Source organism: Meleagris gallopavo, chromosome 3 (genome assembly GCF_000146605.3).
Source record: "Meleagris gallopavo isolate NT-WF06-2002-E0010 breed Aviagen turkey brand Nicholas breeding stock chromosome 3, Turkey_5.1, whole genome shotgun sequence".
Taxonomy (NCBI): Eukaryota; Metazoa; Chordata; class Aves; order Galliformes; family Phasianidae; genus Meleagris; species Meleagris gallopavo.
The window spans coordinates 31,937,982-31,963,917 of NC_015013.2; the positions used below are offsets into that span (position 1 = coordinate 31,937,982).

A 25,936-nucleotide genomic window follows, 5' to 3' on the forward strand; every position below is an offset into this window, starting at 1 on the left:
GCCTCTTACATTCAAATTAATATTCCTTTTCTGTTCAGCTCTTTGCAGATAACCAAGAAACACATCTGCTATGTGAACTTCGTTCTATAGCTTAAATATCAAGAACCCAAATTCTCAGGACATCAGCTATTTACTGTTCCCATTGCATATTTCGTAATCATATATCACTGTTCAATGTACAACTCAGAAATGTTTTCATCTTCTGCTGTCAGAGGTTTTGAAAGTTTCTCCTCCAAACTGGACACTGGATATATTAGTACTCAACTAATAGAAAAACTGTAAGTAAATGAAGATGGCCAAAGAAAATCAGAGTGAAGCTGCTTGACACCAGTGATGTAAGAGGAAGTTTTCAGAATGGGATGATCTGTGTTAAAAGTAGCTCCAGCATGTGTCTATGAATCTAAGTGTTTATTAATTATGACATAAACCCCAATATCACTGCCTATCTCACCTATAAAAAACCCTCAGAATATTCCAGTTCCATGGAGCAATTAGTTTCTCAAGATATGAGGAACAAGAAGGGATCACTCCGATTCCTCCATACCCCGCATCAGCGCAATTTCTTTGGTAGCGCAGTCCTGTGAGAGAATTTATACTATGAACAAAGTGTTCATAGTTATGTGGAAAGCTTCTGAAACAAAAAACAACTGCAATAAGTGTAGCTATATTTGATATACTGATCTATGAGTAGTACACAACTGGAGTTACGATCCTGGAATTGCATATTGGTCTTTAAAAAAATATAAGTATTGGAATAAATATGAATTTTGTCATTTAAGTAAATCACTCTCAATAGCTAAAGTTAGTTATGGTCAGCAGTACCCAAAATGCTGCCTTTAGATGCTTATCTGTTTCTTAGACATGTTCAAAGATTAACACATCCTGAATTTATTTGGGATTCTCCTACAGTTTTCTCTGTATGTACCACTGCAAATGAAAACATACTACTTCTATCATCTAAATTTACAGATACATGAGTCTGATGCAATATGATACACAGAAAGACAAAGCATGCAAAGCTAACAAAGACAGAAAGACTGTTCCTTTAAATGCTAAGTCCAACTCTATTCATTTTACTTGGAGTTGCAAATTGCTACTGAGTAATTCATCCAAACACAGAACAAGTTTGAATATGAAGTAATTTCAGAGATGTTCTGCATGCCTGTGCCCAGACAGAAACAGCATAAACATTTCGGCATCAATAACAAAACTAACAGAAGAATTCTCAGCTGCTGCAGATTGGGATGGATACGCAAATATTGGAGCCAAGAGGCCAGGAAAACAAACTAACACAAGCCAAAGTAAACTATATGTGCTGATGATCACAATCTCTTGAAGAAAAAAAAAGTATGTGATTGTGCTGGGATGCAAAATATGCCTAGCTTCTAATATAACCTATATAGATGTTTGCTTCCAAATAAGCATGCTGGATGTATTTTAACATTTAACCTGACATACCACAACATCCAATTTATACAGAGAAGTGCAGATCAAGAAACCTCAGTACTTGGTTGCTTGGCAGCAAGGCCTTACTAGCTATTATCTAATAATAAAAGCACTAAAATCATATTGGTGTACACCTCCCTCAATTACTGGAGATTCAGCAGTAATTCTGGTATCAAGGTTGGCTTGTATTCTCCTGTGTTGATGAAACAAAGTAGGAATAAAAGCCAAATAACTTTGGAGACAAGGAAAAACCATGACTGTGGTCACAGAACAACCCATTGTTCCACTACATTCCTCAATTTGCAGCACTTCCTTTACAAAACCAGATTCAACATGTAGCTCATGAAGTACTCTGCCTCACACTTGCAAAGAGCCTTCCAAAAAATCTGTTCCTCCACCCTCTGCCAGTTGCTACTCTAGTACAGTATATTTTGCTACTAAAGATCAGAACTTGTCCTTGTGCAAGTTCTGAGAGTTACAGAACTCAGGGACTGCTGGCACATGCTGTCTCAAAAAAAAAAAAAAATCAAGAAAGCTCTGCAGTGCTCACTTGTGTGAAAGGACTCAATTTTCTTGCCTAGGGCAGAAAATCATGCTCCTGAGATAAAGTAAAAGCTTGCTGATCAGCTGGCTTGTCCTACATTCGCATTAAGACAGTAGCTTCCTAGCCTTTCTACCTCATACATATTATAACTTCCTAAAAGGCAAAATATTATTTTTAAGCTATATCTGAACGTAGTATAATATAATTTTTTTTTACAGAGAGTAAGTGATCTTAGCAATGGAATTTCTCAAATACTAAGATTACTTGAAAAATATGATATAAATCAAACAGGGTAAAAAGTGTTATGATCTATCACAATGGGAAAGAGAATCCAGTTGTCACATTGTTAAAGGGAAGCAGAGTACCTTAAAAACAAAAAAATCTCCCCTACGAATATGATCTGCTATGGATTATCAAAATACAATAAAGAAGGCTGAGTAGTTTTGCTGTTAAAACAGTTTCAGATAACTATTAAACATTTTGTATGTCAGCAGTTCCTATCATCTTAAATACAATTTGAATTCTTTTTTTTAAATCAAAACAAACCAAAACAAACCACTTCCTTCTTTTTGACATAACGGACCAGTATTTTGTGAGTACGATTTTTTTAAGCTGTTAACAGCTAAAAAACTCAATTAAAATGATAATGCAAATCACAAGTCTCTCCAACAGATATAGTGATTCAGTGGCTATTATTGTTTGATCATTGTTTAAAAAAAAAAACTCAAACAAACAAAATTTCAATGATTAAATACAATCAGTAGAATATGTTGCATATTACCACAGCAATAGTTCTTCCTGCTTATTTACCCTGCTATCAGATCTACCAAAGATGAATACCTTTTAATGGTTTTCACATTTCTACTACAATAGTTTCGCCCTTGGGATTAGAGTTTTCCTCAAAACAACATTACAAATACACATAAACTTAAGTTTCGTATTCCCTGATTTCACATTTGGAACAGTGTAAGAAACAGCCTAAGGAAAAAAGCTATTAGTCAGACATTAAAATAACTTATCTGACCCATAAGAAACCACTTACAATGATTTTCTTTTCTCTAAAAGATAGTCCTTAGTTTGTATACCAGTGTACACATATTTAGGTATCTAATATGCACAGCTCATTCATTGGCTGGAACAGCAATCAGGCCATTACAAGAGAAAAAATGTTATTTACAAAAGACTCTCAGCATAATCAGAAACATATCTACTCAATTTAAATAAAAGGAAGAAGTAATGGCCTAAGCTAAAGGGAAAACTATATTGCATTATTCGATTTTAGGTTACATTTTCAGATACAGATACCATTATAAAAGTGGTATTTTAACTTTTTTTTTTTTACTCTAAACCAACCATGTTAGCAAAGTTTGAATGCAAACTTTTACTGCAGATTTAAGTACAATATGATGATGAATAACAAGTTGATGGTTTTTTTTTGTTTTGTTTTTATACTGACCTCAATTTCCACAGAATTGTGAAACTGACACAAAGTAAGCCAAAGAATTTCTAACCTAAAAGGGAAAAAAAAAGGAAAAAGAAAAAGTTTAAACATAGTGAAAGTGTAGTACATTATGCTCCAGAGCCTTCATTTAACATTCTTGCTTCTTTATGTTCAGATATAAAATTAACAGATAAGTTCTTAGAGTATTTCAAGACATTACCTTCTGTAAGGTGGAACAAAAGCATTTTATATTGAAATTACATCTTATGAAACACTTAAAAGCACAGAAACAATGTATTAAGTACCAATCTACACAATAATATAGATTATGTATGCATAGTAAAAAAAGAAGGAGCTAGGCTTTTTCAGAAAGATGTTGCATTCAGCACTGAGTCAGCAGGCTTTATTACTATCACTATATTTTTATCTTCATCTTTGTCTATAATCAAATTATGCCTCAATTTGTTAATGAAATGCAGAAGATGTGTTTCAATAGCCTAAGACAAGATATTGCTCTCTAAGGTCGAGTTGATTCCAGTAGGATTCAAATACAGGAAAGGATTTAGTGAACCTAAGTTAAGGGGCAGCATCACTTGGCACATTTTATACAGTATCTGAGTAGCTGACAGTAGTCAATCATTAAGCTGGGAGGACTGATCAAAATCCTCTTTGGCAGACAAAGTGCACTTTATGTATTACTAAAAGCAGTACTACTCATTTTGCTATACGCTCATTCAAGATTATAACATGTTTTTGCCTTAGTGTTAGGGTTGTTTAGCCTGGACAAGAAAGGGCTCTGGGGAGACCTCCTTGTGGCCACTCAATATGCAGGGCAGGTTTTAAGGCTTTCAGCAACCTAATCTAGTGAAAGTTGCCCGTGGCAGGGGGGTTGGACTAGATGATCTCTAAGGTCCCTTCCAACCTACTTTATCATTCTGTGATTCTAATCTTAAATTATAAACATGGGTTTAAAAGTTGATATAAGCCATATCTAACTCCAGACTGAGAGAAAATTTAAGTTGCGTGCCACTGCCAAACTGCCTTTGTTTTCATGGAGGAATCAAGTTAATCTGCTTTGAATAAAATCAAACTACTGAAAACATGACTTTCCAAAAAGTACAATTTCCAGGAAACATTTTCAGTCTTTTTTATGGACTACATCAACTTTAGAAAAGATTGGCAGGATATTCAAACTGGACACTCCTGAATAAAGCAATATTTCCAGAATTAAGTTTTGGCTAATACTGCAACATAGGACAGCAGACATTTGCTTGAGAAAGTGAAGAACATAGCAGCCTTCACAGTATTTTTTGCTAGGACATCAGAAATACAGTTTAAGTCACTCAAGAGAATTAATCCTAATTAAGTAAAGCTGTAGTTTGAAATTGACTGAATGAACTTGCATAACTTTACAAGCTGCTTTAGAATTTTATTTCAGATTCATTTAATTCAACTTTGTTAGTAGAGTTCAACATTTTAGAATGAAGGTACTGTACACACTGCAGTGATTTGGGGCAACACATTTACAAGCTCCTTCCTTCTCTTCTTCCTCCTCTTCCTATATGTTCCCGACTCCTTAGATAAGACACTAAGCTGAAAGGTTATTTATGTTTCTCCGCTCTGATTGAGCTAATTTGCTAGATGGCCTACACTGCAAATGGGAGGGAAGATGTAGGAATTCACAAGCAAAGACAAGAAATGTCTGCATGCAGTAAATGCTGCCATACTTGCCTACTTTAGACACTACTGTAGATTCATTTACTTTCAATGTAAAGATTCAACTGAACGTTAAACCTTTGAAGCGATAGATAATTTCCTCAAGGTCTCCAAATCTGTGTGTCTTTAATTAGACTTGGTTCCTAACCCATTTAAAGGTGCAAAATTTATTGAAAAAAATACCAAATTGAGTCTTGTCTAGTCCCAATGTCTTCCTCATTATTATTAAAATTGTAGGATCTCAAATGAGACATTCAAAACAATAGTTCCAAAGAAGATGATTAACGGCAAACTATTAATCATAAAATCAAATTCTCCTTAATTTAAGGTTGAAAATTTCTGGTTTTGATTCCAACTTTTATTTAATGAACTCCAGTGTGGAAAGAGCGTATGTATGCATACATGTTTTTAAAAGAAGACAAACTCCTCCCTTTTATATTTTACATTACATTAATTTGCTAAGGAACTTCTAGAATAACATTTTGTTTTAAATATGTTAAAGTTACAATCAGTCAAGACAACAGAAACGGTATTTCCAAATTCCATAAATGGGATGACTGCCTTCACAGGACTAGACCAATTTCAAACAAAAGCCATAAAGACAATTCAAACTGATTTCCAGACAATAAAATATGCAATGCAGAACAAAAAAAAAAAAAAGAAAAAGAAAAAGAAATAAATCCCCTAAAAATCTATCCTGCAAACTATCAGAAACTTAGCATCAGATGTACGTCATTTATAACTGGATTCTTCTAACTGAATATTACCATACTTACAGAATATTATATAAAAGACAAAATCCCACACCACAATGCAGCATCCAGCAATTACTACTTGACTATATATTCCTACAAATCATGTCAATAAAAACTAATTAAGGAAAGCAATAATGATTCAAGCAGTAAAATATAACCACTTACGCTCCTGGACCTTGCCATGTCCATGTGATCGTGTCCTAAGAAAAGGAAGCATAACAGTTAATTATTGCACTTTAAACCTGTTACATTATGGATAGTATAACTGATGACATATGACTAAGATTTTCACAGAAAATTCAATACTCTCTAATAGTTCTTAGTCCCAATAAGAGTAAGCCAGCAATACCAAGAATCAACCGCTCTTATGAAGCTAGCAAATGCTCAGTAACTCAAGTCTTAAACACATAAAAATCCATATTTATAAAACATCTAAAGATCCAGTGATTCATCAAAAGCTGCTAATATTGGAAAATAAAGTTATGGTAACATAAGCTGATTTTACTTGAGATACTCCACGTGGTTTTTCCTGCGCAATCAAGCTGGACTTGAGGGTGTTCCTCAAGTGTCCCAACATAGTAGCTGGATCTCCCAGCAACAGGTATGAACTCTATGATACTTCCTGTATAATCAATGAATATAAAGATGTTATAATTATGAAATAAACAAGAGAGTTTGTCAAAGCAGATTATAGTAACAAAAAGAGAAGAGATAGAATGCCTACCCACGTCCTGGGCTTGCTGCAAAACTCCAGAGAAAGGATCTCCAGAAGAGATCCTTTCCCATTGATAGTCAGCTCTTAACTGGATCTAGGAGAGGTGGAGCCAGGCTCCACCTCTTCCGGCAGCACAGGTGAATTGCCTTCACCTGTGCTCCCAGGGCTGACTCACTGCTCACCTCAGGTGGTCAATCAGAGATTCAGGCTGTGATTCATCAGTTCCCATACGCTTCTGAAATGTTTGGGACCTGCAGAGATGACTGAAGGAAAGTCTTCTCAACTAAGGAGAATTACTAGGACAAGTAAGACCTTATGTCTTACCTCAAAAGAGCATTTTTCCCACTTTTCTCAGTAAGGGCATGCATCACAGAATGTCAGATATCAGAAGGGACCTCAAAAGATCATTTAATCCAATTTCCCTGCCAGAGCAGGAACACCTAGATTAGGTACACATTATGGAACACACCCAAGCAGGTTTTGAATGTCTCAAGTGAATGAGATCCCACAACCTCTCTGAGCGGCCTGTTCCAGTTTGTTACCCTCACCATGAAGAAATTTTTTCCTAGTATTTATGTGGAACCTCCTACGTTCCAGCTTGAAGCACCCATTGCCCCTTGTCCTATCATTGGATGTCACTGAAAAGAGCCTGGCTCCATCCTCTTCACACTCACCCTTTACATATTTATAAACATTAATGAGGTCACCCCTCAGTCTCCTCCAAGCTAAAGAGACCCAGCTCCCTCAGTCTTTCCTCTTAAAGGAGATGCTCCACTCCCTTAACTGTCTTTGCGGCTCCACGCTGGACTCTCTCAAGCAGTTCTCTGTCCTTCTTGAACTGAGGGGCCCAGAACTGGACACATTATTCCAGATGCAGTCTCACCAGGGCAAAGTAGAGGAGAACCTCTTTTAACCTACTAACCACACCCCTTCTAATACACCCCAGGATGCCATCAGCCTTCTTGGCCACAAGGGCACAGTGCTGGCTCACAGTCATCCTGATGTCCACTGGGAATATATCTGTCTGATCCAAGAAGCAAAAGCTACAAGACATCTAAACTTGTCAATCTGCTGTCAAGCAAGACCAGAAGCATTTTTAGATGGCTGAGACAAACAAGTTCACAACTCCAAATCCAAATTCCAAATAGGAATGTTTTTTGGAATGCAGAACTATAACCATGCTCAGAAAAGAAATGAACAAGTACGGGGTGATGTCTAACATGAGCTCCAACTTTTCTGCTACTCAGAAATTACTCCCAACTACCACTGACATCTAGCCTTTTTACTGCACTAAGGAGGTCTTGAAAGAAATAAAGATTATACCTTCATGAACTGTCAAAACAAAACCTGGGTGTAAAACCCTAACACGGCAAAGAGCAGTGAAGGAAATTAACAAGATGCAAGTAACAAAAAGAAAACTGAGAGCTGGAAAGGAGTATATAACAATTGACAAGTAAGTAGATTACAGTAAAGATCACAGTAATATTAACTAAGATGAAGAAGTATCATATGACAAAAACTGCAATGCCTGGAGACATGATTTTCAGGCAAAAGCCTGAAAATGAGTTTCAAGTTCTGATTAACTGGGGGAAAAAAGTACAAGTCACTAAAAAAAGTTAAGAGGACTCAGGAAATTCAGTTTTACAAAAGACAAGGAAAAAATATTTTTATCAACCTAAGAAAAAACGTTCTAGTTTAGTTCTGTACTACCACACAAACATATTTCAAAGAGTTTAGGTGATCGTATGTGCCACGATCTTGAAAAAGAAAAGTTAAGCCCTTCTTAATCACAATTTTAAGCAAAAAATACATCTCAAGTGAAAGCAGCACTGAAAAATGCAACAGCCTGGAATAACATCAATTTTTCAAGAAAGAAAAGACAAATTCTTGGTAGTCCTTCAATAATTATAAAAATCAAATAAGATATGATAAAGTATTCCATCTTCAACAATCAGCTCAGGTGCATGAAAGCAGACTTCTCCATGCAGTGATCTTGTTTAACAGCAAAACTATGGACATAGAAACTCCACAAAATCCTTCTGGCATTTTTGATATTTCTGATATTACTACAAGCAAGCACATTAGGGACTCGTTTTTTTCCCCCCACCAAGTTTCCATTTGTAAATTCAGACCATTGGAATGTAGACAGTTGATGTTCTTCTCATCAAATACTAGATCTGCCACATAGAACACCACACTACTACACATGTATAAGAAATCCTTTACTGTGAGTGGTGAGACACTGGAACAGGTTGCCCAGGGACGCCCCCTCCCTGGAAGCAATCAAAGCCAGGCTGGATAGGACTTCGAGCAACCTAGTCTAGAGGGAGGTGTCCCTGCATATAGGCAGGCTGGAACTACATGATCTTAAAGATCCCTTCCAACCCAAACCATTCTATGATTTTATGATGATTTTAAGTCAGCTCCCTAAACTACAACAATGCAGAGGAATATAAAAGAAGATAAAAACGCAAGCCCCTGGGAGTTTGTTCAGGCAAAAAGATCACTAGAATTTTTTTCAGAATCCAGCCACTGACAAATTCGAAGTCCCATATTTAATCAACAATGTTGTGAGAAATTACCAATGTGTATGCCACAGTAGACATGCATGCTTTTTCTCACTGACAGTATTAAGATGAAGCAGGAATAAGAAGTAAATGCTCAGTACTGGAAAAGTGAATCATGTTCTTCAGGAAAGAGAACTGTTTTACAGTAGGCTCCTGCTAGTGTTTACAATATTTTTATGATCGAAAGAGTAAGCCAAACACTGGAAGTGGTATTTTCCATACCTGGCTTACATACTTTTCATATTTATTTAGCACAGCTACCACTTTATTCTAGTACTCACTCATGCACTTCGCTGATACAGTACGCACTTCGATAACATTGAAAGTACATTTTGAAACTTTTCTATTTATATAAGTAATCCTTTGAATTAAGTGGAAAAATATCCTTCACATTATTTGTATTTGATATAAGAAAGTACTGAGAATTATATCAGGCAGCAACCATAAAATTCAGCATTGTAGCAGAATGAGAATGAGCATGTTAAAATACACCCACACAGCCCTGGTACAGTGATGCTGCAGAGATGAAGTCAAACCTCACATCAAATAGCACAATTAACTTCAGAAGAAGCTTGGACATCAAAAAATATTAAAAATGGCTCTGATATTTAGAAAAGCAGATAGCCCTCCATAATTACCAGCACTGACAGAAAATTCAAAAAAGGAAGAGCTACATTCACAATGAAGGGAATTAGTGTAAAAATGAATTGCAAAAGGACTGAGTTGATAAGGATGAGAATATCACAGTATTTCCTTTACTTAAAATATAGTTAATAGTGTACACGAACTATTAACTAATGGGCTAGGAAAACAGAAGTTTTGAGCCTTAATTTTAAGCCTTAATTTCTTTCTGATCTTGCATCAAGAGGAGCAACAGACTAACATACTATTATTCCTAAATAAACAATGGCAAAGAACCAGAGACATCATCTGTTGCAAACAGTCACAAGGCCTTACAAAGATTGAAGGGCAACCTTGACAGAAAATAATCTATTTCTAGTTGGCATGAATTCACAGAATCACTGAATTGTAGGGGTTGGAAGGGACCTCTAGAGATCATCAAGACCAACCCCCCATAATTCTTTTGCTATAAGAGAACTGATTTCTCCCCCCTCCCCCCCCCCACATTTCAGTCCCTTCCAGTACACTTTACCTAATTCTTGAATGCACAGAGTACAAGGAAATAAGCAAGTAAGAGTACACAAACCTGCTACATTCACCCACACACGGCTCTGATCTACAAAAGCCTCCCCAGTCTGTCAGGTGCACTCAATTCCAAGACTGTTCTCATCCCTACTTTGAGAAGTCTGAGCTCTGAAGGCAGAATGGAACGGCTAGTTCAAGCTAAAAGCAGCAGAGAAACTGCATGCAATGCCTAACTACAGTTCACTGGCTAAGAAAAGATATTAACGATAAATTCCTTTGTAAACATATAATTACAATATGCAGTTGTCAAACAAGATGACAGAAGAAGCCAGAGACAATGAAAATTTGCTAGAAATACAGCGCTAGCCCACAAAACAAAACATTCTCTCCCTACTCCATTCTTCTTTCTTGCTACTCAACTCTTAACTGCATCCTAGTCAGAAATCTAATCTTCATATACCATGAAATCATCCTCCTCCTTTCCCTTCCTCATTCAAACTTTGTTACAACTCTTCTGCAGATCCCAAGCAAATCTGAATTTAAATAGTGACAGTAATTATCCTCTTCCCTCAATTCTCAATGGAAGAGATCTTAGGAGGTTAAATTACTCAGCAAGGCTCCAAAAACTCAGCAATGCTTTACAGTAATTAAAAGTAGAAGGAAAAAGTAAAGCTGCACAGACATACAGGCCACCTCTGTTGGCTATTTATATGAATATTTATAGGTTTAAGACATTTTGCAACAACATTAAAGATTAGGAATGAGCTCAGGAAATTCACACCGATTTACTTTATTATAAGAAGTTTACAGTTACAGCTAATAGAACATTAGGAATATTTAATATTCATTTACAAACACTGCATATTATGTACTACAGACAATAAGAACATTTTAGTACAATAATATATTTTTGAAGATGCTTGCTAATTAACACCTGATAGCCTTGTATGGTTTGATATTTTTATAACCAATATAAACTAGGACTAAAAGGTATATTAAGTATGATGTAAGGCATATACCTTACATTTGAAACTGATAGAAAATTTTAAAACTACGGAGAAAATCTTTTTCCTGGAAATAATTATGTACTGAAATGTCATGGACAGCTTGCTACAATGCACTTTACCCTACCTGAGCATAATGGGCTACTATATTTGTCACAGCACCCTAACAAAGTTCACTTGGAAGCATAACCTAATTAACTGAGTTATGAAGAACGATGGGATTCCTGCAGTAGGAAAAGAAAGTATCCACAACAAGAATGGTGAACTGACCATAAGAGCTTTACCTTTGTTTGTCTTTACCTTCACAAACATTTATAACAACTGTTAAATTTAGATATTGTAATTAACACTTCACATTTTACCTTAACCTGATTTTATACTGAAAGACTATTTCAAACACTCTAGCATCTAGCACTCTTCAATCAAATGCAAAGTAAACGTGAAGCATAGACAAGGAGACACCTTATAAAAATGCCAAGATTCCCAACTTATTTTTTCTATTATCATGTAGCTAGTTGTGTTAATTTTTATCTAACATCTCTACAGGCAGAAGGTGCAAAAACATCTTCCAGCAATCAATGAAGAAAACTCTCTAGCATACAGAGCAATAACAGAAAACACAAAGATCCTAGTAAAAAAATGACTTATGTCTTGTCAAACATACAATACTTTTTGCAACAACCTGAGTAACACTTAAAGCACTACTTTAATGGAGCAACCTAAACTAATTAAAGCAAAAGCATGTAAATTTTCAGTTATTTACACTGCTAGAGGGCTTACAGAATGTATACTTAGCAAATAAGCATCTATAAATATTTTCCAAATTTATAAACCTAGTTGTCTGACCTAAAAAGTTACAGATGCATCAGTGAATTTAGAAGAAGCACCACTAGATTTCCAGTTACACTGCAAGCTGAACTTACCAGTTTGTTTGGGTAACGTAAAACCACTGGCTGTACAGGAACTCCAGGAATAAATGCTCCTAGAAGGTACATATGACAACAATTAATTTATAGCAGATTTTGGTACAGTAGACTTTTTTGCAGTAAAGAAAGGATTACATGATTAATGGTCAGATAGATATGCATAGGAATTAGCTGATAGAGAAAAACTAAGGTTTAAAGTAGGCTCAAAGTAATTTTTAAAAATCACTGAAGAGTGATATCCATGTTTTCAAAAGATAGTAGTTAGAATGTTTGCTTGTATTTTCTACATTATCCTCCATTTACATAAATTGTCACACGCACAATTCAAAGCCTGGTACCAAACTTGATAAATGAAATAAATATGGGTACAGAAGAAATAGTTAAGTCAGAATAGTTCCCATGATCAACAGCATCTTCTGGTGAAGAATCTGAGCTTTCTAATGTAAAAAGCTATCTACACTTAGCTGAGCAACACCCATTTATAGGAAGTGCATCATTTATGAAATAACAGGATAAGTTTATTTTTTCCCCACCTTAGTTCACCTCAGAGAGGCCTATTTGTTTCTTGGACAATGTAATAGAACATACTGAATTAGAGTACTAGAGCACTGTACTGAAGTGCAGCTTCATGTTAGCAATATGGTTCTTTTTCTTGTGAAAACAGTTTGATTTTAAGAGATATCTCTAGTCCTGGTCTAGTATTACACGTGGAGGTTGGTAGCCCTGCCTGTGGCAGGGGGGTGGAGATTCATGATCCTTAAGGTCCCCTCCAACCCGGGCCATTCCATGATTCAAATAAAGTTTTGCATGCAGTTTACTAAATGCTGTCTAATATTCCAATTAAAATTGAGAACAGAATGACAGTTGCATACTGTATGCTTCACATTTCATTTATTTTACAAAATGAATAATTATATAGGTGTAAAAAAAAAAAATGGTTGATGGAATATAAACATCTTTAACAAAGGCTACTTGAATGGTATCCTGCAGAGATACAGTACTTGGCCCACTTATTCTTTCTATTCTCTCTGTCTCCAAGAACAACAGCTAAAGTAACTTTAGAAAGAACCAGAAGATGACAAAATCTAAGAGGTATATGACAACACTCCCATTTATACAAAGTTAGATAGCTTTCCCTCTAAAACTATCTTGCATAAACACAAACAGAAAACTGTATAATGAGTATAATGAACGTAGGGCATGAGAGCAGAATAGGCAAAGGCATCCTCAAAGCAGTTATTCAAATGGAGGCCTGAAGTTACTTGATATAAGTGAGATGTCTTAAGATTTGGTGGAGGATGGAAGTTGCAGCAGGAAAAGTGAAACAGTCAAGAGGCAGACAGAGCAGCATGTACCAGACCAGAGAAGAAGAAGATAGTGGATTTGAGGCAAAAAGTGGTATGGTACCCGGTAGCTGGAATGTCTGTGGAACAGAAGGGAAGAAAGGAATCAAGGCTTTAATGAAGAATTTAGATAGACTTTCAAAGCATGGTTGGGATTTAGGAAAGAGGAAAAGATTGAGAGGAGTGGAAGAAAGAGCAAAAGAAGTAGAAGTAGATGTTCTTCTAACCATCACTCATTCATCTAAAAGGTAAAAGTTAAGAGGGGATAAGGAAAAGTGTTGTAAAAGTTTGTTAGGATATAATAGCGAGTTTCCTTCAGCCAAATTAATCAGAGCACAGAATCACAATGCTGACTCATTGTATTCCAATACAGATACCCAAGTTGCAAGCAACATAAAATAAGACACAGTAAGAATGGAACACAATGAATTAGGCAGAAAACTAGGAAGAGACAAACACATTCACAGCTGATTTGCTCACTACAGCTTCTTCATTTTTATCTTCCTACCTACACCACAAAGGCAAGTTTCTAATAAACATTGGTAGTTCACTGCAATGTTAAAAATCCTATCAAACTGCAGTTTACACCTGTGGTAGTGGTCAGTGTTACGTATTTGGTAAGATAACAGGGTTCTACTAATTGTAAACTGCCTGGAATGCACATATTTAATACAAAATCTAGCATTAAAAAGGCAGTCTCTGCAACAGTGCTATACTGGTAAGATTCTTGTGCTGTCTTCACCAGAACACAACTCAACAATAAAGTGCAAGAAGACAGGAAAAAAACACTACACAGCAGCAAATGCCATAGCAGTCTGAAATGGATACCAGCTGATACCATTACATTATATCTAAATTCAGTGAGATTCAAGGGGAATAAATTCAAGCACAAACACTAAGTAAGAAACCTCCAGCTCTCAGGAATCTCAGAAGGCAAGAAAAAAATCTGAATTATCCAAAAATAAATGTTTTACATAACAGCAGAAGCATAGTTCTTCCACACTATCGGAAATTTCTGCTCCAAGCCCACCCTACTACAAGATTCAAAACTCAATTTCTGCAACAGCAAACAAATTACAATGCAAGTGGCATTTCAGAAACTGAAGATACAAGAACATTCTGTAGAGAACAGAGAAATGAGCATCATACCTACCAGGCTTGAATGTAATTAGACAGGATCGGTTTGTGCATGTGCCCTCTGGGAATATCATTATCTTGAAGTAAAAGAAAAAAGTTGACTTAAGAAATATTTGAATGTGGATTCATTTATAAACACATCTTTTTGAAAGACATGTTAACTGATTACAATAGAAAAGTTTGCCTTCATTCAAAGTTTTGCCTTTGATTCTATCAGAATATTAACAGGGACTAGGAAAACTCATGGATTTGATAGAATTTTCATAAACATTTTGTGTTTGTAAAATATACTCTGTCCTACAACAAAACAAAATTCCTGCACCCAGTCTTCTTACACGCTAGGAAAAGGAAGATTGGCGTCTATTTAATACATTTATTATTTGTCTTGCATACAGATATCAGAATGATAGAAGCTTAAAATATCTGAACAGAATTCTAACAAGAAGAAAAACGTTCAAGTTGAAACAAATTCAGAGGAAGATATTAAATTGTGAAACAATGAAACTTGTTTTAAAAATACCTTGGCAGAAAGCCATGAAATGCTGAAACTTTGCTGTGACACTTAAAGGAAATAAATACACATCATAAAGGGACAAACCAACGGACGGGAACTATCATTACTGGTTTTACTGCCTACCCTTGTACTAGTTTTCTAGATAGTCTAGAAATCACTTCAGCTTTGCAGTTCAGTTTCTTCATATTTCAAACATATTGATGAAAGTCATGCACTAAAAGCTATGCATCACCTTTCTGTCATTGTTTATGTCTTCATAGTCCAATATGTGTACCTAACCATTGTGGAATTAACCATGCCATTAAAGAAAGCATTTCTTGATATCTTAATCTAAAAAAATCCACAAGAAGAATGCTTCACATTTTCAAAGTAATCACATGCTTCTATAAAACGTAGACCTTAGGTAGTTATGCCTTCTTTCTCATTACTGTCTTCCAAAGCACATTATAAGCAGTCACATTCACAATGAAAAAAAAAAAAAAAAGACAATTTTAGAAGCATTCTCACGATGTGGCTCAACAGAGGCATATTCTAGCTATTGGAACATTTGAAATGCTTGGACTATCTTGGCCAATATTCTATCTCCAATAATGACAATATGCCATGTCACAATATGAAAAGCAGAATGCATGATACTCTTGGTATACTTGGTATTTTACCAAGCATCTGATTATTTTTCTTTAGAGAACTTCCGAAACCTGACATGGTTTGTCCACTTGGCAGCACCTGATAAAACTCTCTTCCCAGGAACTTACCCAGACTCCCTTTGAAACATACTACAATGAAAAGTTACTGTAACAGTTGTTTTGTATAGATTAGAAAGTTATCTTTGATATTCCACAGAAGGGGGAAGTCCACCCCCAAGAAAACACCTAAAGCATCCTAAAAGGAAACAAAAGTGAACTGCATATCCAAAGCATGACAATGCCAAATGTCACCTGCCACACAGTAGTATTGTACAGTACCTGAGGCCATTTACCAGACTGAGCACGTCTCTTTATCTCTTCAACAGTTTTCCTGCGAGAATCCTGGTCTGACCGAGATACAAATACTGGTCGGATATATTTGATTAGAGCTAAAAAGAAAGAAAAACAAAAACAAGCAAAATAGCTTTTTTTCCCCCAACTTCCTTCGAAAAAGATTCACACACACACACACACACACACCAACAGTCCTCTAGACAATTTCTGACACAAGAACATAACTACTTTATTATATATATTACAAACTTCAATTCCCAGCTGAAATAGTGGAGTTATATTGAATTATTTTCATGAATTCCTATAAGGAAAACCTTTTTCACAATTTTGGCACTTTATTTGTTTAATCTTCAATAGATGGACACACATCACAAGTTTAAAAGGTTTGTACGTATCACAGCTCTCTGTAGCAAAGCAGGTGTGGTTGACTATAGCTAGTTTCTTCCTCCTGCAAAACCTATCCCTCCCCTTTCCCAGCAAAGCAGCAGGAGCCCGCCTGTGCAAGTGTTACCAGAAACAAATCTTGTGGCCTGAAATGCTACTTTTAGACTTTTTGTTTCCTATGACAGCTCAGGTTCAACTGAAGGTACTCTACCAAAAATATACTGCATATATTGCTTATGTGATCTTTTCTGGGGGAATCACAGAAGTCAAAAGAGAAAAAACATGCTTATGTTCTGAGCTGTCACCTATTTGCCTGTTCCTTAGATTAATCAGATCTCAGGCATTTCTTTTGTGGCTCACTGGTTATATACAGGAAAATTTTTTATATACAGGAAATTTTATACACAGGAACTGAGAGTGAACAAGAGTCAGAAATCAATCCATGCACGTTTATCACAAGGATACTGAAACTTCCTAAAAGCAAAAGAAAAAAACCCAGTATTTACAACTTCTGCAATATCAAGGAGTGCTACAGGTAAAGCATCTGCAAGTATACTCTACTATTTCATGCTTTAAGTGCAGCAAACTGTATTTAAATGCATTTTTTTTTAAATCATTTTCATATCTTGTAGCCTTACTCAGAGGTTTAAGTTACTATATCATTAGCTAATCTCTTTGCCTAAAACACAAGTATAAAAAGACAGTTTGCATATTTACAACTGCTCCGAGATGAATTCACTGACACTAGCAGTATAATCTTCTTTTACCAAGGATAAACTTGCTGCATTAATGGATCAGCCAGTACTTAATGTGTGAGGGGAAAAAAAAACAACAAACAAGTGTGAAGAACGACACTGGTATACTCAGCAGAAGCTTCTAGTTCTGTTGGCACCTCGCTGGCACTTGCACCAGCACTCACCAAAATTGTTCTATGGTTCTGTGAAACTAATCCATCACACCTTAAAGGAAAATGCCAGACATCTGACCACCTGCTGGATAATTACCTTTATCCCACAAGTTGCTGAAGCCTAGAAGACAGCTAATCAGAGAGAAGTTACCATACAACACTCTTGTACTTTTTTCTACGTGCTTGTCCTTGGCCGGTATCCATAGAACAGTGTTAGCTAGGGGAGCATCAAAGGTCATCATGGGCCAGCTGGGGCTACTGCTCTGAGAAGGTTAAAAAAAAAACAAAAAAACCCCACAAAGGAAAAAAAAGGAACAAACAAAAAAATGGAAGTAAAACCACACTTAAATAGTTTCACAACTTTGCTTTGTTTCTAATTGATGTTAGTCCTGAATTTCCCTTATTACTGCAATATAAAACAAAGCTACAGCAACTAAAACAAACCAACCCTCACCATCCTCAGCCTTCTCCCAGCATTTCTTTTGCATGAGGCCCAAATAATGGAATTCAGGCTATGGAATGAACAAGAAATTTTAGAGCTCCAAAGACAACTTGTTATAACAGGACTTTTTTTTTTTTGGTAATAGTAGAAGAAATTAAGTAAGCAGATTTTACTTAGGGAACTATTATAAAGATAATCAGAACACAGATTGGCCTTTATGAGATGAATAAGCTTAGCAATACATTCAAAATACTCCTTGGAGCTCATTTGTGTCCTCCAGGCAGGCTACCATGCCAACACTGGATGCTGGCATTCAAGCTGGTGACCTTAACAGTGTTATAAGCTGCAGATTTATAACACATAATAGGACTGTTCTGATGAATCTCTGCAGTATTTAAGTGTGAGATTCTCACTGAAGACTATAGCTGTACCATGGTGCTCTTAAAAGCATTGTGGATGAGGAAAAAGAACAACTGGAGTGGGGAACTCAAATACTGGATTGCAGAATCTTTCACAGAAATAATGGGGAAGTAATTTGGTATCTTTTAAGTTCAAAGATGAAAACATGTAAGTACTTCCCATAGAATTACTTATCCTTAGACATGATGCTCAATAAAGGACTATAAAGTACCTTCAAAAGGTGAACTTAAGCCAACATTCTTAAGTCTACAGGATGTGGGAAAAAAAAAACAAAACAATAGATAGTTATTATAGCATTGTATGATTTTCCCTTCCTCTACAGTTCTTCTGTATTCTGCCACGTATAAATTACCTCCTTTTCCTTTACAAATTTCTGTTGACTGGCATATTTTTCTATTCATTTCACAGGTAACCAAATTCCTGTATTGGAATGAAGTTACAGATGTGAAGCAATTGTTTAAAGCTTATATTAGCTTATCAATTTAGTTTAGTTTTTACAAGTTGAGATCACTGAAGATTACTGAATTACAAAAGTTGTCCAACAAGCAAACAGTGCCAAACTGTGTTTGCTGATAAATCCCCTTCACTTCCCTTTGAAGTATTTTCCACACCAGCAATGAGCACTTCAAGCTATGAAAAATAATTTTTGTCCTGGCTGCTTTATCGGTCAAAAATAAGACAGCTAAGTGTAATCATCCAAAATTCACAGAAAGATCTTGTTCTGACTTGAAGTAAGGGCCACTATAACAAACAGTAAAATATAAGGACCTGTGCTGATGAATGAATGGATTCAACTTCCTCAGCCAATGTCAGATGTCACAGATTTACAGATGTTTTCTTCCTTGGGCTACACAGCTTACACAGTACTGGTGTACTGAACTTCCCATTCCAATCTATCAAAACTCTAAAAAGCCAAACTTCAGTATGACAGTGATGAGCACAGACTATTTAGGCATTTTCAGCTTATTACATGCTGATTTCCTTCCTTTTTTTTTTTTTAATTGAAAATTAGAATCACTGAAATCTAAAGTATGTTTCATAGAATAGCTTGGAAGGGCACTTTCAAGACCATCCTGTCCAATCCTCTCTCATGGGCAGGGATATTTTTCCACTACATGGGGTCATCCAAAGCCCCATCCAGTCTGATTTGGAACACTTCCAACGATGGGGCAACCACAACTTTTCTAGGCAACTGGTTCCAGTACACCATCATGAAAACGTTCTTCCCTATATCCAATCCAGATCTACCCTCTTTCAATTTGAAATAATTACTCCCTGTCCTTCCATTACAGGTCACAATAAATAGCCTTTCTCCATCTTTCTTATAAGCCTCCTTAAAGTACTGAAAGGCCACAATGAGGTCTCCTCAGAGCCTTTTCTTCTCCAGGCTGAATAACCCCAGATCTCTCTGCCTTTTTTCAAAGGATTGCTTTCTCAGGCATCTGATAATTTTCATGGCCTTTCTCCAGACCTGCTCTAACAGGTCAATATCTTTCCTGTACTGTGGGTGCCAGAGCTGGATACAAGACTTCAAGTGGGGACTCTTGTCAAGCAAATCCTCTCCAGAGAGCTTAACCCACTGCATGCGTATCAAGTGGGTGATTTTCTTCACTTGTACTAATCACTAACTGAAGAGTTCTTCGTAACTCTCTTAGAGTGAGAGAAGACTTTTGTTTGTTTTCTTTTCCTAAAAAGAAGAAAGTTGTCTGAAGAAATCATGACTTAAGTCTGATTCTTAAGCTGCGTTACATGGCTCAGGAGAACTGCCTTCAAGTTAGAAAGCAGTAAAACAGTCACACACAAACACTTGTTGCATACTTTCAATCCTAGTTAAAAAAAAAAAAAGCCTTTAATCATCTGGACTAAAATTGTCAGTGGATCAAAAGATTAATATTTTATGACTGGCAAAGAAAGGGTAGAATATAGGCAGCTTGCCCATTCAAGTACTTCTGGAAACAATCTTAGTAACCTATTAGCATCCCGATCTTTTCTTGCCTGCTACACCACCTGATCCTTCTAGTAAACAATGTATAATGTCCTGATAACAGTGTCATTACATTATCTACTACATGTATTCAGCAGACATCCATACATGTTTCAATGCAGATCATCTCTTCACCCAAAGTCCTTACTGAGATTACCTTAAGTTTCCTCTGTTGCTTCATTTGTCACGTTCTGAGAAGTCAACTCATAATTAAATGGATGTACTTTATTCAGAACTTCTCAGAAAATTCCAAGTGACTGTTAACAATCCTCAATTAAGAGACAGCAAGATTAGCATTATCAATGGCTGACTCCACAACTCCACTGGATCTGGTATAGGAAGTTCACAAGATTTATAGAACTGAAGAACATAAAAACCGATTCTTCACTAAAGAATTCAAGGTGTGTCTGAAGAGCTGACAGTTTATTGAGAAATACAGAAAAAATGGCCACATTTTTGGAGTGTAAGAGGCCCAACAGTATGGGGCTTTTCTTTTTTTTTTGTAACTTATTTTTCTAGAGAGGTATAAATAACATTAGAATTAAAGAATGAAGAAGGAAAGGATGCTCAGTAGCATCTGCTCCACAGAAAACGTCTTTCAAGCTATATATTATATATATATATAAAAAACAACCACCTCACTCTAAGAAATTTTCACTAAAATTTAAGCCAAATATTTGCGAGTCCTTACTGCTCTCTTAAGGTCCATTTCCTTTAACACCATAAATTAAAGTAATTAATATTGCTCATACAAAAGTGTTTGTTTTGTGTTTTTTTTTTAAAGGAAAGGGTTTTTTGAACTCTGAATCCCAGTTATTGTAATTAATATTGCTCATACAAAAATGTTTTGTTGTTGTTGGTTTTTTTGTTTTATAAAGGAAAGGGTTTTTTGAACTCCGAATCCTAAATGCCATGCTTAGTTTCCATGGCATATTTCTGAACACTTCATAATGGATTACATGAATTTTGTGGCTGCACAACATAAAATAAATGCAGATATACAGGAAAAAAATACTAATATATTTAATAGTGCTATATATTCTAGTAATATTCCATCAACTCTCTGTATAAAAAAGAAAACAAAAACGAGAAAGCTTTCTTTTGCAGCTGTTTTTGCTCACACATGAAAAAAATCAAGTGAATAGTTTTTAAAATTGATTGCAGTAAGTCTTACACTTCTAACTGAAGCTTTATCTTAAAATTAGATTGAATATATAAGAAGCAATTGAAACTTCTCAGCGTGCATTATTCATGCTACATCCAAAGCAACTGCAATCTCTTTATCCCTCTAGCTGTTCCTCAGTACTTTTTCACTAGTCTTCTCTGAATCTAATGTCAAGCAGCAATTATGGCATTCTGCTGAAGTTCTTTCACTTTGTTGTATGTCAATATCAGAACATGACCTGCAGTTACATCATTTAGTCTAAGTTCTCCAAAGAGTCCAGTTAAAAGCAAAGAACTCCATATGGGCCAATCTATTTTGCTGAGGAGGCAATTATTAAACAGTCAACTGAAACAGCTGAGAAAAAAGATAAACCTATCCTTGCTCGTTAAGCCCAGTTCACCCTGGACACCTATATACTGTACAGTAGTGTCAACATACCATCTCACAACATTTTCTTTCAATACTGGACATTGGAGTTAATTTTTTTTAATATTATTTCACACTATGCTTGTTTCTATACATTCATTTTCAAAAACACATACTTACATTATTTTTGTTCAAAGTTTCTTTTAACTTTTACACAGATCTTTCACTACCCTCTCTACTAGGATACTCCAGGAAATTGAGGTACAGCTACCATTCTGGGCTGTTTTACTTGACGCAGAGGCACATTACCAAGAAGCTCCCTGTATGAAGCTTCCAGATGTAACGGCTCAGAAACATGACTGACAGATGCTGATGTAAAACACATTCTTAAAACCACATTGTCCAATGACATTTGAGGAGTCAACCCAAACAGCCCGATTCCATTTAGTTGCAACGGAACTCAAAACTTTTGTTTAGGCATTTGTGTTTACACATCTCTAGTCAAAGGCCAAAGTAAAATTTTCTCTCCCTTTTAGATTATCCTTAAAATCTACCCAGTGAGACACAGAAACATTTTCTAAACTTTGCTGGACCCTAAACATAGTAGGATGAATTTCTTTAAGATGTTTCCACACAATTCAGTCAGAAGCACATAACTCTAAGAGCTCTCAAATATCCTTGGCACAATTGCGACAATAAATAAAAATCACAAATCTATCTCAAAATACCATGAGCATCTACACTGATTGTTTAAACACTACTGACTTGGTTATCTGCAACAATCTGCTTTACTGCTCTTCTACAGACCGCCTGAAACAAACTTACTGATGCATGAAAGATTAGCAGCACACCTTCCAGGCGGACACCAGTCCTGATACATTTCTGGGATTGTGCTCCAAATTTAAAAAAAAATAAAGAAAGAAGCTTTGGTAGACTTTCTCTATGGGCCCTTTGCCCCATCTTAATTTGCTTTTCTGTAAGTTGTGTTTAAAAAATATTGCAGTTTTTTTTCTTTGTGTTTCAAGCTCTCTCATCCCAAACTAGTGAAGTCACTAAATAATTATTTTTTCTTTAAAAATTAAAAATGATTGTCTACCAACTTACTTCCCCAAACAGGAATATCTTTGCTTTCTGCTTTCATCACAATGGAGGCAAAGGTCATGGTTACTGGAATGGCATCAAAGTAAGAAGAATGGGGAGCCACAGTTAATATTGCTGCTTCTGCTGGCAATGCTCGTCTGCCTTTTACGTTTATCCAGTGGAATCCACCAGCAAGCCACATCATTCTCATGATAGCTTTCAGCAAAACGTCCACTATCCTGAAAAGAGTTACAATAACAGTTACAATTCTACAGGGATACCCTAAAATAATGAAAAAACATTATATAAAAGCTATTAGCATGACAAAATAGACAGGATACACAGTGCTTACATATGAACACTTTGATTTTCTCTGTAAGCTTAATAGCACTTTCAAGGTAAGCTACCATTCAATTTCATTTCATTCCTGAATATTAATACTTTCAAATCATAATAACATTGACATTTATTTTATCATTAAATTAATTTTTATTTAGACTGAGCCTGTTGAATTGCTTATATACAATATCTAATAATGCTTTCCAGTAATACCAAAAAGTCCCTATAAGCTGATCCCACACACACACACAAAAAATACTATTAAAAGACTGCTAGAATGCATCAACCCTGATTCCTGGGTCCAAGTTTACCCAAAAGCCACTGCAGCAGCAAAGGGCAGAGATTTTCAAACAGGGGGATGCACACAGAACATACCTGGGAGCTCTAAAAAATATTTCACTTTCTTCCCTCTTTCCCCATTATCTTTTAAAGTGACTGCTAGACAGTCATGAAAAGAGAAACATTCACTTTGAACCAACAGGGTGTAAAGCCTAGTCCCCACAGATTATTATCCCCACATGGATAAAGGTTGAAAATAACTGTATGCAAGACTGAAGGCAGTCCATTATTCCTTCAGTCATATGCCAAATTCATTCCAAATTAAATGTAAAGTGACATGCCTCTGCAGTTCTCAGCCTCCTTACCTCCTGTGATACAAAATGCAATCAACTTCCCTCACTCTAGTGCCAGCTCATACATTTAATGTTTTTACAGAAGAAGTGGTACACCACTCCTCCCTTGCTTTTTAAGCTGCAGTTTTCATGGATGGGTGAACACCACCTTACATTGTACCTTAATTAGCATTCCAATACCAACACAAGCACAGCCTTATTAATGAGCACCAAAGCATGGGCTAAGCCCTCAGAGAATCAACAGAAGTTCTGTCAATTCATGACAGAGAAGGAAACAACGGAGTGAAACAGTTTAAAATAACAGAATATGAAATCTGGGCACATTTCATAGTGTCAATCTTCTTAACATTATGGAAGTAATTGAAACTGAAGGATACCACAATGAAGTTTCATTCTATATCCTCTGTAACAGTAAGAGGCTAGCAATTAGCTATTTTCCTCCTGTAATTCTTGAGCTATCTGGTAAATCAAACATTTTTGGGGTATTCTGTTAGGTATTTTTTGTCTCCTAACTTAAGAAAATATGTAAATACTGTTTATATTTTTACCTTGAAAAGGAAAGCAGGTCTGTGGGACCTGCACTACATCAGTATTGTACTACATCAATTACTCACTTTCGCCACCAGGAGAGGGGCTTTTCAAGCTCTTGCTCATCACATCCCATTGAAGCAATGAATGCAAAAGGCCAGGCCAGCAACATCATGAAAGCAGCAAAGAAGAGTCGGATAGGAAATAGAGTCAAGGTCATGAAGGCAATCTGGAAAAACCAGAAGAAATGAGTTAATCTAACACAATTTTAGACTGCAAGAAACAGTAATTCCTATAAACTTAAATAACAAATACCTAACATTAAAAAACAACAGAATGTGCTTCAAACCCAATCAAACAATTGTAATGTATACGTGCAAAGATTTTGTATTCACAGATCTGAATTAGTTGAAATACAGTCACTCTCTTAAAAACTACCAGTCAGCTTTCTGCACTTCTTCAGAGCCAATGTTTGTTAGCTCTACATCCGCATCCTTTTTCCTCTCTGCAGCATCATATTAAGTAAATATTTAGCATGGGTGCATTGTAAACCTTAGTGAATTGTTGTGGAGTCAGCCCATCAGAGCAGCGATGTGCACTTCTTCAGCAAGGTGCATTCACGTGGCAATATAGTCCAACCTGGAAAGCTTTTCCAGGATGGGGCAGATACCAGCTCCTCTGTAGGATATTCTTGTAACCAGAAACTGTGGGGAATGCTGTACAGAAATGCCCCTAGGTAAACATCCAAACACACATACAAATGTCTGCTCCAGATTAGTGTTAATAGGCATAACCCCCTTGGAAAGCAGAGATTTCAAACAAGTTGTCTTTTTCCAGAAGCCACAATGAACCCAGTTGCTTCTACACCTCCTCCCACCACTGTAGTTATCAGAGAGTCCAATCCCAACCAGCTAGTCCTCTGCCTTCAACTTCGTTGCAAAACACACTGTGTTGGAACTTCTCCCATATTCTTTTGTAGAATTCTCCCAAATGTAGGGCCTGGCCTTTCTTAAGTTGTCTGGAACCACCTTACAAAAAGCACAGCTCAGCAACCATTTGCGTAATGATTGACCTCTTAGAAGAAACAGTTGCAGGTGCAAAAATCCCACCCTTCTCATAGGACAGAATAAAAGCAAGTGGAGGTTATGGCTGCAAATGACTGGCTAGGAGAAAGAGTGGAAATCATAAACTGTTTGATGGCTGACTGGGGTAGCACAAATGCTCCCCTCTGGCTATACTGTGGAAGCTAGCAGAAGATGGATAAGATGCTGTGAAATGATACAGGCAACAAGTGAAGAAAGAAATCCAAAGGAAATATGCTATACATTCGCAGGTGACTCAGATGTCATAGAAAAGTACTTCTCAATATCATAATAGCTCGGCAAGGATGAGAAATGAGGCATAAGGTACTGTCTCATATCGTGTTTAATCTGATGCATGTCCAGGCTGTCATGG

The 25,936-nt window shown here is 36.2% G+C and overlaps 1 protein-coding gene across 4 annotated transcripts in view; it reads right to left on the minus strand.

Moving 5' to 3' along the window:
• The window catches only part of LPCAT1 (lysophosphatidylcholine acyltransferase 1), a 53,636-nt gene extending 28,906 nt beyond the window's left edge, over nt 1-24,730 (minus strand). For 2 of the 4 annotated variants that reach the window (XR_004159204.1, XM_031552802.1), the window contains exons 1-7: nt 24,568-24,730; nt 23,007-23,221; nt 16,220-16,329; nt 14,757-14,817; nt 12,258-12,316; nt 6,068-6,102; nt 3,447-3,501 (exon numbers count right to left, since the gene is read on the minus strand). Coding sequence is in view for 3 of the 4 variants with exons in the window: in XM_031552802.1 (XP_031408662.1) it covers nt 3,447-3,501; nt 6,068-6,102; nt 12,258-12,316; nt 14,757-14,817; nt 16,220-16,329; nt 23,007-23,221; nt 24,568-24,701 (669 nt within the window). In the remaining variant the exon portion in view is untranslated. The remainder of the gene's footprint in view (nt 1-3,446; nt 3,502-6,067; nt 6,103-12,257; nt 12,317-14,756; nt 14,818-16,219; nt 16,330-23,006; nt 23,222-24,567) is intronic. The other 2 variants (XM_010708611.3, XM_019613885.1) reach the window with 1 other exon arrangement.
• Between the last annotated feature and the right edge of the window lie 1,206 nt (nt 24,731-25,936).